Below are 16,788 nucleotides of genomic sequence, written 5' to 3' on the forward strand. Positions count from 1 at the left end.
TTTATAGCTTGTCATTTGGAGCTGCAGTATACTAAGGGAGGCTGTAATATACTGATGTTAGTTGTCATTTGTAGACAAGAGCCAAATAAGACAATGGCAATCCATTTCTGTAGAAGAAAGCTTTCAGCAAAAGAATTTGAACTTGGAGTATTAATCTTAAATCTGAGCAAACTATAGGGAAATTGGAAAGTAGCAATTTTTACAGGAGTATTGGAACATGAGCAACCAGTGAAAAGGTTTTCATCAGAAAGTGTCTCTTCATATCTGAAGATCTATGGCAATTTCAAATGATTTACTTTTAGTCTTTTTCATCAAAGATGGCTTCAAGAAGAATGACACTTAATGGTAATTTAGTAAATTATAACTCTCAAGTTGTCATTTTATAAATGAACCAATTTACATTGTAATTATTTATCTTGGACATTGTGTTAGACTTGAGTGGTGGCCAATCTCTAAATATTTATAGAGGAATTACTCTGTGCCAGCCACGTTTCCAATAGGTTCACCTGATTTTGCCCAGTACAGGGTTCGAACTTGAAGACTGCATGGAAAATATACAAGTGCATAACTGACAGGGAGTCAGATGTGTCACGAAACCCCTACATGTCAAATGGTAAATATTAATTTCATTGGTTGGAACCTTGACTTGGACACTTACTGGAAATTCTTACAAATAACTTTTTTTAAAAGGTACACAGGCAGCCAAGATGGCCACTGCAATTTACATTTGAAACAACAAGAGATTAGACTGGAGACAACATGACTGACTCAACCTAGCCAGAAAAATGGGGTGCTCTCTGATTAAACTACCTGAAATGGCCATATCAATGCGGTAGTCAGGGGCCATCAACACCCATTGACTTTGAAAGAGCCAACCCCCACCAAGTATGATGGCACAGCTTGAGGGGTTAAGCCTTGAATCTCATAGAAAAGGACCTCATTAAAACCACAAAGAGGTTTTGGTAATGTCATGTGACTTCTTGTGCAGCTCAAGGGAGGCTGTAAGCTTTGTCAGACTGAAAGCAGAGTGGTAGTAACTGAAAAGCCATCCACAGAGCAGCTCTCTCTCTTTCTCTGCAGTAAAGATCCAAACAAGATCCAGCTGTGACTGATAAAGCCTGAAGCCCACAGACCACCACAGCCAACAACTAGGTAACAAGGCTGAAACCCCCTCTTCTGCCTTCTGGAACCCTGAGAAGCAAGCCTGCAACCATGCACGTGGCTCAGCGAGAACTTCAGGGCTACAATTTCAACTGAAGACTCTGGGACTAATATTCAGTATTTAAATTCTATTTATTCTGGACTCTACTCCAACCACCAAATCTGTTTTCCCTCTGTATTCTATATGCGTATGTGTGTGTGTGTGACTCTCGTGTGAATGTGTTCGTGAATGTGTAGCGTATTTTAATAATTTTAACCAGTTTAGAGAATAATAAACTTTCATCTTGCTTAAATTCAAGAAAACCTGTCTGATTGGTTCTTTGGCAATTACATTAGATGAACTGGAGTAAGTTCAATCAATGTGTTAAAAAAAAGGATAAACCTTGTTGCACTCAAACCAGAGAAGGGGCGAAAGGGGAGCCTGAAACCACTTCCTGACCTGGTCGTAACAGATGCATAAAGCTATTAGAGATCCAGCAGCCCAAATACTCACCATCAGACCAGTAGGGAGCATGATGGACACAGGTCATTAAACTACAAAAAAAAACAAGATATATGCCACAAAAATTACCGTATAAAATCAACAACATGAAAGGCGATAAAGATGTTTCCAGAAGAACACTAAATGCAATGGAAAGTGAAACAACATGCACAGCCCTGTACAGAAATGCATATCCCCATTGTCAACCAGGTTTAAATATTTTGGAATATGTCTGTTCATTTAAAAGCAGGTTGGAAGGTGAAGGCTGGCAAATTAAATTCCAATTGAATCCCTAATTCTGTAAATGCTGTGAGCAAGTTCTGAATAGAAAACAAGACTAAGAGGTAATTTCACTTACTTGATAACTATAGACAGTTTAAATGTCTTATCTATGCACATTATATTGACCAAGAAACATGCAATTCACCAGTGCAGTAAGTATATATTAGTTTATTGATTATACTGACAACTTCACAAAATATGCAACAGCCAGTATTGACTAAAATGCAATATTATGCTGGAAATCTATAATAATTCTGGTGGTTAAAACATATTTAATAATTGGCATAGACTTCATGCTACACAAGTTGTCAAATCTTTTTACAGCTTGCATTTTAGAATGAGACACAATTAATTCATTTAGTTAACACTTTCATCAGCATAAATTGCTATTTCGATCAAATATAAGGCCTAAACAATAGTTCAGTTTGAAAGTTGTCCTACAAGCTGCTGAATAACATCTATTAAATGTGATGGCAGGCAGAACTACTTGCCAACAGTACAATGGATGTGCATCTGACTGAATACATGGCATTGTCAAGTCCAGTCCATTTGAGGTACGAATAACTATAATAAATAATCTTGAAGTGCAGAAAGTGTTTTTTTTAAAGCACTCTCACGGCATTAAGAGGATTTGGCAGGTGGCCATCACATACAGAATACATCCCATGGTGAATACATGCAATTGTTTTCCTGTTTATGAGTTATGCAGCCAAATCTTTATGGAATATGCTCCATATTATCGATACATGCCATTGACATAGAATAAGTTTATCTGATGTTGTGCTGGAAATGTTTTGCAAGTAAATACTCATACATCTTAGTAGACAGCACAAATTCATCGACCTGAGACAGGTTGCCCCTGTGGTGGATCAGTAAGTAAATGCACTGGACTATAAAGACCAGCATTTCTGCTTTGCACTGAGTTGGCTGATTGCAGGTAGTGCAATATTTTGAGCATTACAGCCTCCAAGATCATCTTCTGGTCCAGAGTCTGCTCTGTTGAGCAGGATGAGATGTGCTCATGTTTCTTCTTCCAAAAGGTACACACAGAGAGCTCTGTGATCAGCAGCCTGAAGGAAGAGGATGGCTTGGTAACGTCTTTGCAGTCCGACATACTAAGGATCAGTAAATCCTTTTATGCTGGCCTGTACGACATAAAGCCCACGGCCAGCACGGCTTCCCAGTCCTTCCTGTCATCTATCATGGAGGTCTTAGATGACAGCATGCGGGAGAGACTGGACAAACCACTAACCCTGGATGAGCTGACAAACGCCGTCAGGTCCTTCGAGATGAGTAAATCTCCCAGAAGCGACGGCCTACCGGTTGAGTTGTTTTCGGCTCTGTGGGACTGGATTGGCCCAGACCTGCTGGAAGTGTATGACAGTATGTTTATGGCCGGCAGCATGTCAGAATCCATGAGGAAAGGCATCATCACCCTCATCTACAAGCGGAAGGGGAAGAGGGCGGAAAACAGAAATTAGCAGCCCATCTCACTGCTTAATGTTGACTGCAAGATTCTGTCCAAAGTCATTGCCAGTCAGGTCAAGTCTGCTCTGGAGTTGGTGATTCACCCTGACCAGACCTGTACTGTACCCGGCAGGAAGATCTCTGATAGTCTTGTGCGACTCAGGGATACGATCGCCTATGTACGGGACAGGAGGATGGACACCTGCCTCATCAGCTTGGACCAGGAGAAGGCTTTTGACAGGATATTGCACACCTACATGATGAACGTGCTCTCCAACATGGGGTTTGGGGAGGGAATCCACAATTGGATCCAACTGCTCTACACAAACATCAGTAGCGCAGTCTCAATCAATGGGTGGGAATCAGAAAGTTTCCCGATCCAATCTGGAGTCAGACAGGGCTGTCCTCTCTCCCCTGTCTTGTTTGTTTGCTGTATCGAACCTTTTGCTGAGTCCGTTAGGGAGGATGCGGGCATAAGAGGGGTGACAATCCCAGGCAGCGGAGACACTCAGGTCAAAGCCTCCCTGTACATGGATGACGTCACTGTTTTCTGCTCGGATCTGCGGTCCGTTCGCAGACTGATGAGCATCTGCGACCTGTTCGAACTGGCCTCGGGAGCCAAAGTTAACCACGGCAAGAGTGAGGCTATGTCCTTTGGGAACTGGGCCGACCGATCCTTTGTTCCTTTCACCATCAGGTCAGACAACCTGAAGGTGCTGGGGATATGGTTCAGAAGGGCCGGGGCGTGCACCAAAACCTGCAAGGAGCAAGTAGCCAGGGTACACCATAAACTGAGCATGTGGGAACAGCGATTGCTTGCCATTGTGGATAAGAATCTGGTCATCAGGTGCAAGGCGCTCACGTTGTTGCTGTATGTGGCGCAAGTCCGGCCCATACCCCACTCCTGCGCTATGGCGGTCACCCGAGCCATTTTCCGCTACATCTGGAGATCCAAAATGGACCGGGTCCGGAGGGACACGATGTTCAAACCTCTGGATAAGGGCGGGAAAAATGCACCCAACGTCGGCCTCATCCTGATGATCACCATCGTGTGCAGCCTCATCATGCTGTGTGAGGATCCCCACTACACAAACACCAAGCGTCACTACGTGCTGAGGTTCTATCTGTCCCCGGTGTTGCAAAGGATGGGCCTGGTCACATTGCTGCGGAAAGCTCCATCCAGCTGGACTGTGCCGTACCACCTATCCTTCGTGGAAAAGTTTCTGCAGAAAAACACCTTTGACCACCAATCCATCAGGCAGTGGCCTGCGTGGAATGTCCTCAAGGCCCTACGGGAAAAGGAGATGGTGGATCCTGTTGGATGGTTTCCCGAGCAGACTGCCAAAGTCATTTGGTAGAATGCCTCATCACCAGAACTTTCAAACAAGCACCAAGACATAGCTTGGTTGTTGGTGAGAAGGGCCCTCCCAGTCAGATCCTTCCTGCACGTCTGGAGTCTCACCTCCTCTGCACGCTGCCCTCGAGGTGGCTGTGGTGAGGATGACACTGTTGCCAACTCCCTTCTGGAATGTGTCTTTGCAGAGCAGGTGTGGAAAGAGATGCTGTGGTGTTTGTCGAGGTTCATCCCAAGCAGCTCTGTAACACAGGACTCTGTGCTCTAAGGGCTGTTCCCTGGGACGCATACCGAGATAAACATCAACTGCTGCTGGAGGACCATCAATTCGGTGAAAGATGCACTTTGGTCTGCCCGAAACTTGCTGGTCTTCCAGCGCAAAGAGTTGTCCACGACCGAGTATTGCAGACTGGCACATTCCAAGGTCCAGGACTACGTGCTGAAGGATGCACTAAAGCTTGGGGCAGCCGCAGCAAAGGCTCAATAGGGAAAGACCACTGTGTAAGGTCCTCCCGCCATAGTGAACTGAGGGGCTGGACCCATGGGAAACCCCTTGAGCTGATTACACCAAATAAGGGTTTGCTGTAAAATGTACATGGCATGTAAAATGGAATGGAAGGGTATGAGGCAACTCACTGCTGTATTGAAGAAAACTGATTTCCTTTGCACTTTTTGTATTGTCGACTTGGTGCTGTTTTAAACTGTGCTGTAATGTAATTTTTTACAGATTTTTATGAATAATGTATATTTTTGGGAAAAATAAACAGCTGACATTGGGTGACAACAAGATGACACTTAGCTATAATGGCCCTCCGCAGTTAATAGTCTACTGTCACTCATTGTCTAGGTTCACACAAGATAAAATGGGTGGCTAATTCGCTACCACCCATTTTTTATTCAATGATGGAAGTGAAATGCACCCAGCAAAGGATGTCAATCCCAGAATGGGAAGAGAGGGGCAAACAATTAGGGCCTAAAGAGAAGAACAAACAAGTTTATATATACATTGCACATATGGTGGTGATGGTGGTGGTGGGGGTTGGGTATTATCAAATGCGCCACCTGGGGAGTAACCAGAGGGAGTGGTTTATCTGCGGTAGGACCTGCCTGATCTTCATTTCACTGAAATTAAAATAAATGTAGGGCAGGCTGTAATATAGGGAGTGGGTGAGTAGGGGCAATGGGGTGCAGAAATGTCCCCATCCTTAACTCCCAAATGTGAACATAATGGTCAGCCACTGTTGGCAGTGGAGCAACAGGGGTCATCTCAAAGCTACACGTGCTGTCCTTGGTTTAAAATAATGCTGTGATTTGGCATTACTATTTTTAGTAAATGAAATAGCAAAACTTACAGCAATTTGGGAAGTAAGGTCATACAGTTAGTTAAAGCTGAGGAGTTTATCTGTTGTATGTGCTGAGGAGCTGGGTGATATTAAAAAGATACTATAGTGCCATCACTAATAACAATGTGACAAGCTTATATAGGCAGATTCCAATATAAATGTGGACACAGGAATTCAAATTGGAAGTGTGTACAGATGTAAGATTTTTGAATGTATTACTAACAGAGTTCCCATGGTATTACTCACAGTGAGTCAGAGGATTTATTGTTTGATAACAAAAGAATTGAAGGGAATAACGTGACTGAATTACCCAAATTCGATCTTTATTAAAACTTATTCAAGATTTTAATAGTGCTTTCAGGATTGAAATTTACAACTCAGTTCACTATTTCATGAAAACTGTAAATGACTGACATATATTCATACTCCCTTGTAGAATCATAGGGCTGAATTTTACCGCGGATTTCAGGACCCCCAACATTGGGGTGAAAAGCAGGTCCCGAGCCCACATTTGCTGGCGGCGGGAACAGCTCGGCGATTTTATGAATTAGGGATGGTGGGTGGTCTCCTGATGCCACCGGCCCAGACGGCCAGTAGGTCTGAAGCCTCAGCACTGCCACTTGGAGAGGTGGTCGCTGCTGAGGCAAGCAGGAGACCTCAAGCTTCTGACAAGGAAGTAAATAAAAATGAAAAATTTGGGAGGCTGAGGGTCAGAGAGGAAACCCCTCAGGGGAGATCATTGGGGCTGCAGGAGCTGAGTTCCCTGATCAAGGCCCCCTTTTTGGGCGATGGAACCTCCAAATCCGATGGCTCCCTAGGCTACTGGAGGGAGGCCACTACCTCCATGAAGGTAGTGGCCTCTACACATGGTGGGGTGTTGTCCCGTCGTTGGGAAAATGCTGATGGCTTCATAAAATGGCACTTAATAGGCCATTTAGTGTGTAAATCGGCTGTCCACCTTCTTGGAATATGCCCCAACAGCAGGACTGCGTCAGGGAGCCATCTCGATGCGGCTCCCCATTATTTTCCCAGCTCCTCCCTCTGCCTCCCAGCCCGCCACTCAGGGGCCCATAAAATTCTGCCCATAAAATGGCACAGCGCAGGAGGCCGCCATTCAGTCCATTGTACTTCGGTTGACTCTTTAAAAGAGCTATCAAATTAGTCCCATTTTCCCTGCTCTTTCCCCATAGCCCTGAAAAAAAATCCTTTTCATGTTTATATCCAATAGCCTTTTGAAAGTTGCTATTGAATCTGCTAACGTCAGCCTTTCAGGCAATGCTTTCAACTGAAGGCAATAGAAATGAAAATCGGGAGAGATGTATAATGTGCCGCTGGTCCAATATCACCCGTTTTGCACATCACCCAAAATCAAAATTACCCCCATTTCTTGTCTTGCTAAATTTTACCCCCATAATTTTTTGAAATGCTTGTTTTGTTTAAATTCTTATTTTAGACCTTAGGAATTTTGGTTTCTGAGCCAAAAATGGCAGATGAAAACTTCTGCATTAAACATTTTGAGCAATGTGTGCAACCTGATTTCTGGATACGACCGACAAGTATACATGAGCAAAAACCCATTCTAACTGTGAACACAGGAGCTTATAATGAGAAAGACTTGTCACAAAATATGTGACAAAATTGGGACAATTGGAAGTTAAGATGTTTATATATAGTATAAAATAAAAACAGATACTGCTGAAAATACTCAGCAGGTCAGGCAGCATCTGTGGAGAGAGAACAGAGTTAACGTTTCAGGTCAATGACCTTTCATCAGAACTGGAAAATGTTAGAGATGTGACAGGTTTAAAGCACTGAGGCAAGGAAAGGGGGAAGGGAAGGATAAAACAAAAGGGAAGGTCCATGATAGGGTGGAAGAGAGTAGAGATTTAATGCCAAAAGGGGTGGTGGTGCAAGGCAAAAGGGAGTGATAATGGGACAAGTAAAGAAGCAACAGATATATCAAGAGGAGATGTAAATTGGAAACCAGAATCATTACCAACAGCTGCCATCCAAAAACAAAACTAAAATGGGGGGCAGAGGTTATGATCTGAAATTACTGAAGTCGATGTTGAATCCAGAAGGTTGTTAAGTGCCTGTGATGAGGTGCTGTTCTTCAAGCCTACATTGAGCTTCATTGGATCAGTGTAGGAGGCCGAGGACTGAGGTGTCGGAGTGGGAGTGGAATGGAGAATTAAAATAGCAAGTGACTGGAAGTTTGTATATTGTATCCTGTTCTGCACAACTTGCACAACCCACAACCACTGGCTCAATAATGTGCAATCATGTACAACTGAACTGGAAACAAGTAACTATTCCATTTGATTTGTAATTATCACAATGCTATCATAAGCTGCAAACAAAGTCACAGACATGGGCAAAATTCAATGAAGTGCAAAACTTAGAGAAGTTTTTAAAGTTTGATGATTTTGAATAATATCATTGTCATGCAGCCCCCCCCCCATCTAGAATGAGGTACATTAATTTCACCACATGAACATTGATTTTTAAACTGTTACTGGAGTAAAGAAAGAACTTGCTTTTTAAAAGAAAGCAACACCAGACCCTTGACTGGAAAGACATTTGCATATTTACAGATGGTGCTTAAAGGGGAATCCACAATGGACTTCTAATTGCCAGATGTTGAAGGTGGAGGAGCTCGCATTCCAGGTTAACTGCTAAGATGGCAGAATACACAAACAGATGTGATCAGACCAGTTTAGTCACATGACTAACTGACTGTTGTAGATTTTCGAATTTGAACTTGCCACAGAGTTTTAAACTGGCAGAAAGCTCTTTGCTCCTCGACTGAGAACATCTCTCTCCTGTCTGCTCTCATGTCGTTCTCACCAGCTTTGGAATCCATTGAAGACATATGAATCCCAAGAGAGAAAAGTCTCCTACAGTGAACAAGGTTTAAGAAGAATACTGGGCCTCAACGAAAAGCAATATCTACCTCCAAGCAAGGACTACAGTGAGCTCGAAGCACAGTAACAAAAAAACCTCTTCAGATATTGCCTCAAACCTCTCTACTTATCTTTTCTTCTGCTCTTTTCTGTCTCTATTTGCATGTGTGTATTGCATATGCATGCTAGCGTGGGGCGCGGCGTGTATCCATAGGCGTTAACCAAATTAGAGTTTAAGTTTAAGTTTTAATAAATTTCACTTTTCTTCTTTAAACCTAAGAAAGCCTGTTTGTGCTCATTTATTTGCTTTATAATTGGAAAGCATTAAATAAGGATTCACCAAGGGGGAGCTCAAAACACAGTGTGTTTAAAAATTAAATCTTGTTACAGAAAGACCAGGTGAAGGCTCAGAGGCATCTCTAGACACCTTTCTCACCTGGTCGTAACAATCATACTCAAAATAAAAATGAATCTAGCTTGTTGGCAGAGCGGTGGAGGCAAAACCACTGGAATCACTTAAAAAACAATTAGATACAGTAGTGAGGGAACTATAAAGTTGTTCTGGGTGGATGGGTGAATGCCCTTCCTCATCCATAAGTATTCGTGACCTTGTGAGGTGAAACAATAATTTTTCAATACACTTTTCTGCTAAAGGCACCAAATGGTTCCAACTCAACTGTATTTCTCTCACCAGTGTTACCATTGTGTCAGGGAATGGTTGCTTTGTCCTTCGAAACACTGTCTATTAATATGCAAATGTCCTTCCAGCCATGATCTGGCAATTTTTTCAAAGCAAGTCCTTTCTTCACTTCAACGACCGTTTGAAATTTAATATCCATGTAGCGAAATTAATATGCCTCATGCTTGGCAGGTGGGGGCCTGCCTGACACCAATATCTGAACAATTAGATTTACGGGTCTGTATCTCCTAAAGTACGAGCATTGTAAATATATACTCAAGAATTTATAGGTTTGAGATTAATTATGGTCCTTTAACAATTATGGTCTGTGCTATTTATTGAGGGTGATGAGTCCTCAGATGTCTGCACTTCTTCTCATATATTGTAGATGTGCTTGCTCGTACTTTTTGGACAAAAGCAAAATTCTGTGAATGCTGGAAATGTGAAATAAAAACAGAAAATGCTGAAAATACTCAGCAGGTCTGGCAGCATCTGTGGAGGGAGAAACAGAGTTAACAGGCTGAATTTTATTCTGGTAACAGGGGTCTTGACAATGGACCGGAAGGTGCAGGGAGACAATTAACTGCCCACCGTCGGGGACACAGGCCTTTGAAGGGATGAACTCCTACCTCTGAGAGTTGCTGGCCAATTGGAAGGCTGGCAGTTCAACAGTATGTTGGGCAGTGCCACTAGGAGCAGTGGCCACTGCCAGTATTGCAGGAGGTCCTGAAGCACGAAGAGAGAAGAGTGATGCAGATCTCGGGAAAGGTGAGTGGGGCTGGGGTCGCCGGGGCCAGTCAGCCAGGTTCTAGCGACAGGGTGGGGGCAGTGTTAGTGAGGGTGGGGGTAGGTTTACCAGGAGGAGGGGGACGGGGCAGCCATCCGGGGGGGAGGGGGGTGGTGCCCTCCGGGGGCCCTGGATTGCCCCCAAAGGAGGAAACCCCAACCCCGCTTACAGACTGTCAAGTTTTACCTGTCGCCATCTCCATACGGTGGCGGGCCCGTTCGCCTTCAATCAAATTGAAGTGGAGGTGGGAAAAGGTCTTTAAGAGGCCAATTAATGGTTGACTTGAGGCATGAGGGTGGTCCTTTCCCATCCTGGACTAAATTGGAAGGCATTGGGAAGACGATGGCCACTCTGCTCCCCGCCTTCCCTTGCAATTTTATTGGTTCCACCTGCCTCCCTTCCTGTCCCTAGAGGGCCCATAAAATTCAGCCCAACATTTCAGGTGAATGAGCTTTCATTAGAATAGATTATTTTGATGATCGGTCATCAACCTGAAAGGTTAACTCTGTTTCTCTGTCCAAAGACACTGCCTAACCTGCATTTTCAATGGGCTGGATTTTATAAGCTTGCTGCCGATCTTGGAAGCGAGCTTCAAAAATGGTGGTCTGCCTATGCGGACCTCTCGTTGCGGAGTCACTGCAATATTCAGTAAGGCAGCTCATTAACATGCCTGGGTCACGGCGCCTCCCCAAATGATGTAGAGGTGGTGGACTTGATGTTGCTGTGATCAGCATCAGGTGACAGGAAGGCAGGTGCTAGCGCTGTGTTTAAACGGCAGCCAACCCTGCATTACACACAAATGAAAAATACAACCTTGCTGCTGCAGCTGTGAAGGGAAGATTGTTGAGTTACCTGTTGAGACCAAGGTCCATTGAACATTCCAAAGATGGCCCCACTGTTCAGCAATGCCTCCCTTCTCAGTCTCCTCCAGGCTGTGCGGGCAAGGCGGGAGTTCCTTTTCCCCAGCAATGGTAATAAGAGCCCTCCTGCCTGACCAAACAAGTCTGGGTGGAGGTGGCACAGGAGGTTAGTAGCCGTGGGCCCATCCAGCATGACTGGGTGCAGTGCCGCAAGAGGATGAATGATCTCTTGCGCTCCGCAAAAGTAAATGGCACTTTGTTTCATGGCTCTGCTGAACTTGGGTGTCCCCACACAGAGTGGCACATGCGTGTCACTGCCATGCCAAAGACAGGGAGGTCGGGCAGGGAGTAATGACATTACGTGAATGGATGCATGTATGAAAGAACTCACCCTTGCTTGCTGCTCAGAGCATGACACCTATATGACAGGCTCACTCAGTAGTGCAGACCAAGCCTTCCCCACCTTTGGGCCCAGAACCCCTGTTGTGACATGTGTCGCGTTGTTGCTTTGCAATGTTTACTACCACTGACACAGGCTGAGGAGGCGGCCCTGGAACTCGCGCAAATCCATGTGGACCGTTCAGTCGGTGACATTGAGCTCAGGTTCCTGGGTGAACACACAGCCATTTGATATACACAATGTTCACTGAAAATGTTATTGTTTGAGACAATGCTGTCACAATCGTTACATATGCACCCTAAAGACTGACAGTGTGCTCTTCACATTGTATCTTACAGGTCAATGCTCTGAATCCAACCTGCCGGCCCAGGACTCATCTTGCACCTCAGAGAAAGAGACAGCCTCAGAGGACGCAGTGTCCCATGACACTTGTGCACCTACCACCAGCACAGATACAGACACCTCGGTGGGAATCCGATTCGCCTTAGAGTCTGGGTCACAAGCTAGTGAGAGCACTGCACACCACCCAAGCAGCTGACTGAGGCTGAGACAGCTGAGGCCCCTGACAGTCAGAGGGCTGTGGGTGGCCAGGCCCATGCTGTGCCCCAGGCTACTGATGACCCTCTGTTGTTGACAGCACAGGGCATGCTGGAGCTGCAACAGTAGTCCTGGCAACATCTAGTGGAGATGCAACAAGCTGTGTGAAGCCTTGAGTGGATGATGGGGGAAGTCCATCCAGGCCATGACAGCTGCCACGTCCCAGGTATTTAAGCGCATGGCTTCATCCATGGAGAGGATGGCGGCCCTCTTGGAGAGCCAGATTCCATTGCTTCGCACTGACCTGCAAACCCTGACTGCGGCCATGACATCCAATCAGCAGTGGCAAAGCGAGAAAGGGACCAGGGACATGGAGACTGTCCCTGCCCCTTCCCGGGACAGCAAAGAGGTTCAAACAGGCCTTGAGATGGAGGAGGTGAGCCTGTGCGCCATATCTGGGGTCCCTCCTCAAGTAGATTCCAATGTGGACACGGCGCCTCTGCCCCTCCGCCGGTGAGTCAAGCTCCAGCAGCCACGACATCTGAGGAGAGTTCTGCGCTGACGCAGGATTCCCCTGGCTAGCCGGGGCCCTCCAGGCCCCATGCGCGCAGAGGACGACTGCTGAAGTCATCCACAGCCAAAGGGCATTCTGATCAGCAGTCTTCCTCCAGTCAGGCTGCTCGTACAGAAGTAGCACCGTGAAGGAGCATCCGCAAATGTTTCAAAAAGACACCATGATACATATGGGTCTGCACGGGTAACACTACACTGTAAAAAGTTAAATTACTAAATTTTCTTCACTTCAACACTGTGAATGAAGTGTGCCAGCAAGTACCAATCATGTCTCCTCCCATTATATCATTGGCCGTTCAGAAGTGCCAATGTATGAAATAACATCATTGCCATGTCAGTGTCACTTATCTGCATCTCCACAGATGCAGTAACATGAACAATGGCTCAGTCTGCTGCTGCCAGTAATGGTGGAGACAAAGATGTTGCAGATGCAGACTGCTATCAACAGGTGAACGAGGGTGCTGTGTGGCTTGCAGAGCACAAGGTGGACTTTATGGCATGGAGGTGTTGTTGTACATCCCTTGTTCACTGCTTGTCCTGCATGCGCCGCCTGGATGCTCTCTGTCCTCCCACGTGCCTTTCCTGCTGCAAGCCCTCTGCATCCTCATTTTCTGAGGAGGACTCTTGCTCACGTGTCTCCTCATCCTGCAAGGCCACCCCCCTATTGAGTACGTAGTTGTGCAGAGCACAGCAAATAGCAACTATGCAAGCTACCCTTTCCAGTTCATACTGCAGGGCACCACCCAATCTATCCAGGCAGTGGAAACGCATTTTCAGCATGCCGATTGCCTGCTCAATCGTGGTTCTTATATCTCTGCGGCTGGCATTGTGTCTTTCCTCTGCATCACTGGTGGGGTTTCGCACCGGCATCAGGAGCCATGTCTGCAAGGGGTAGCCCTTGTCTCCAAGAAGCCACCCCTCGATGTGAGCCAGTTCAGTGAACAGCAACAGCGCCTGGGACTGGCGCAGGATGAAGGTGTCATGGCAGCTGCCTGGAAAGCGGGCACAGATTTGCTTAAAGCACTTATGGTGATCACATACTAGCTGTACGTTGAGCGTGTGGAAGCCTTTCGGTTGAAGAATGCAGCTGGTTGCCCGGTGGGAGCCTTGATGGCTACATGGGATACCTTCTGGGGAAGGTGGGACCTGTACAAGAAAGACGGATTGCATCTGAACTGGAGGGGCACCAATATCCTGGGCGGGAGGTTTGCTAGAGCTCTTCGGGAGGGTTTAAACTAGTTTGGCAGGGGGATGGGAACCGGAGCCACAGATCAGTGAATGGGGTAGCTGTTGAACAGGCAGATACAGAGTGCAGAGAGTCTGTGAGGAAGGTTAGACAGTTGACAGGGCAAAGTTGCAGCCAGTATGATGGGTTGAAGTGTGTCTATTTTAATGCAAGAAGTGTCAGGAATAAGGGTGATGAACTTAGAGCATGGATCAGTACTTGGAGCTACGATGTTGTGGCCATTACGGAGACATGGATATCACAGGGGCAGGAATGGAGGTTGAATGTTCCGGGGTATAGATGTTTCAAAAGAAATAGGGAGGGAGGTAAAAGAGGTGGGGGAGTGGCATTGTTAATCAGGGATAGTATCACAGCTGCAGAAAGGGAGGTCGTCGAGGAGGGTTTGTCTACTGAGTCATTATGGGTGGAAGTCAGAAACAGGAAAAGAGCAGTCACTTTGTTGGGAGTTTTCTATAGACCCCCCAATAGCAACAGAGACATGGAGGAACAGATTGGGAGGCAGATTTTGGAAAGGTGCAGAAGTAACAGGGTTGTTGTCATGGGTGACTTCAACTTCCCTAATATTGATTGGAACCTCCTTAGTGCAAATAGTTTGGATGGAGCAGTTTTTGTCAGGTGTGTCGAGGAAGGTTTCCTGAATCAATATGTAGATAGGCCGACTAGAGGGGAGACTATGTTGGACTTGGTGCTTGGCAACGAACCAGGCCAGGTGGCAGATCTCTCGGTGGGAGAGCATTTCGGTGATAGTGATCACAACTCCCTGAGCTTTACTATAGTCATGGAGAGGGACAGGAGCAGACGGGATGGGAAAATATTTAATTGGGGGAGGGGGAATTACAATGCTATTAGGCAGGAACTGGGGAGCATAAATTGGGAACAGATGTCCTCAGGGAAATGCACGACAGAAATGTGGAGGTTGTTTAGGGAGCACTTGCTGCGACTGCTGGATAGGTTTGTCCCGATGAGGCAGGGAAGGGATGGTAGGGTGAAGGAACCTTGGATGACAAGAGATGTGGAACAGCAAGTCAAGAGGAAGAAGGAAGCTTACTTAAGGTTGAGGAAGCAAGGATCAGACAGGGCTCGAGAGGGTTACAAGGTAGCCAGGAAGGAACTGAAGAATGGACTTAGGAGAGCTAGAAGGGGACATGAAAAAGTCGTGGCGGGTAGGATTAAGGAAAATCCCAAGGCGTTCTACACTTATGTGAGGAACAAGAGGATGGCCAGAGTGAGGGTAGGGCCGATCAGGGATAGTGGAGGGAACTTGTGCCTGGAGTCGGAGGAGGTAGGGGAGGTCCTAAATGAATACTTTGCTTCAGTATTCACTAGTGAGAGGGACCTGGTCGTTTGTGACGACAGCGTGGAACAGGCTGATATGCTCGAACAGGTTGAGGTTAAGAGGGAGGATGTGCTGGAAATTTTGAATGATATGAGGACAGATAAGTCCCCGGGGCCAGACGGGATATACCCAAGGATATTACGGGAAGCGAGGGAAGAGATTGCTGCGCCTTTGGCGATGATCTTTGCTTCTTTACTGTCCACTGGAGTAGTACCGGATGATTGGAGGGTGGCAAATGTTGTTCCCTTGTTCAAGAAAGGGAATAGGGATAACCCTGGGAATTATAGACCAGTCAGTCTTACGTCGGTAGTGGGCAAATTATTGGAGAGGATTCTGAGAGACAGGATTTATGATTATTTGGAAAAGCATGGTTTGATTAGAGACAGTCAGCATGGCTTTGTGAGGGGCAGGTCATGCCTCACAAGCGTTATTGAATTCTTTGAGGATGTGACAAAACACATTGATGAAGGAAGAGCAGTGGATGTGGTGTATATGGATTTTAGCAAGGCGTTTGATAAGGTTCCCCATGGTAGGCTCATTCAGAAAGTAAGGAGGCATGGGATTCAGGGAAAGTTGGCTGTCTGGATACAAAATTGGCTGGCCCATAGAAGTCAGAGGGTGGTAGTAGATGGAAAGTATTCAGCATGGAGCTCGGTGACCAGTGGTGTTCCACAAGGATCTGTTCTTGGACCTCTGCTCTTTGTGATTTTTATAAATGACTTGGATGAGGAAGTGGAAGGCTGAGTTAGCAAGTTTGCCGATGACACGAAGGTTGCTGGAGTTGTGGATAGTGTGGAAGACTGTTGTAGGTTGCAACGGGACATTGACAGGATGCAGAGCTGGGCTGAGAAGTGGCAGATGGCGTTCAACCTGGAAAAGTGTGAAGTGATTCATTTTGGAAGGTCGAATTTGCTTAAGGCTTAAAGACAGGATTCTTGGTAGTGTGGAGGAACAGAGGGATCTTGGGGTCCATGTCATAGATCGCTCAAAGTTGCCACCCAAGTTGATAGGGTTGTTAAGAAGGCGTATGGTGTGTTGGCTTTCATTAACAGGGGGATTGAGTTTAAGAGCCGCGAGGTTATGCTGCATCTTTATAAGGCCCTGGTTCGACCACACTTGGAATATTGTGTTCAGTTCTGGTCACCTCATTATAGGAAGGATGTGGAAGCTTTAGAGAGGGTGCAGAGGAGATTTACCAGGATGCTGTCTGGACTGGAGGGCATGTCCTACGAAGAAAGATTGAGGGAGCTAGGGTTTTTCTCATTGGAGCGAAGAAGGATGAGAGGTGACTTGATAGAGGGGTACAAGATGATGAGAGGCATAGATAGAGTGGATAGTCAGAGACTTTTTCCCAGGGTGGAAAGAGCTATCACCAGGGG

General features: G+C 46.0%; 1 protein-coding gene across 3 annotated transcripts in view; it reads right to left on the bottom strand.

The window, feature by feature from the left end:
- LOC137380038 (chemokine-like protein TAFA-1) overlaps positions 1-16,788 on the bottom strand; it is a 563,202-nt gene that overhangs the window by 12,389 nt on the left and 534,025 nt on the right. The window contains exon 5 of one of the 3 annotated variants that reach the window (XM_068051562.1): positions 1,655-1,695. The exons of the other annotated variants lie outside the window; for them this stretch is intronic. Coding sequence (XP_067907663.1) covers positions 1,657-1,695 — 39 coding nt within the window. The 3' untranslated portion in view covers positions 1,655-1,656. The remainder of the gene's footprint in view (positions 1-1,654; positions 1,696-16,788) is intronic. 3 annotated transcript variants of the gene reach the window in all.

Source organism: Heterodontus francisci, chromosome 19, assembly GCF_036365525.1.
Source record: "Heterodontus francisci isolate sHetFra1 chromosome 19, sHetFra1.hap1, whole genome shotgun sequence".
Taxonomy (NCBI): Eukaryota; Metazoa; Chordata; class Chondrichthyes; order Heterodontiformes; family Heterodontidae; genus Heterodontus; species Heterodontus francisci.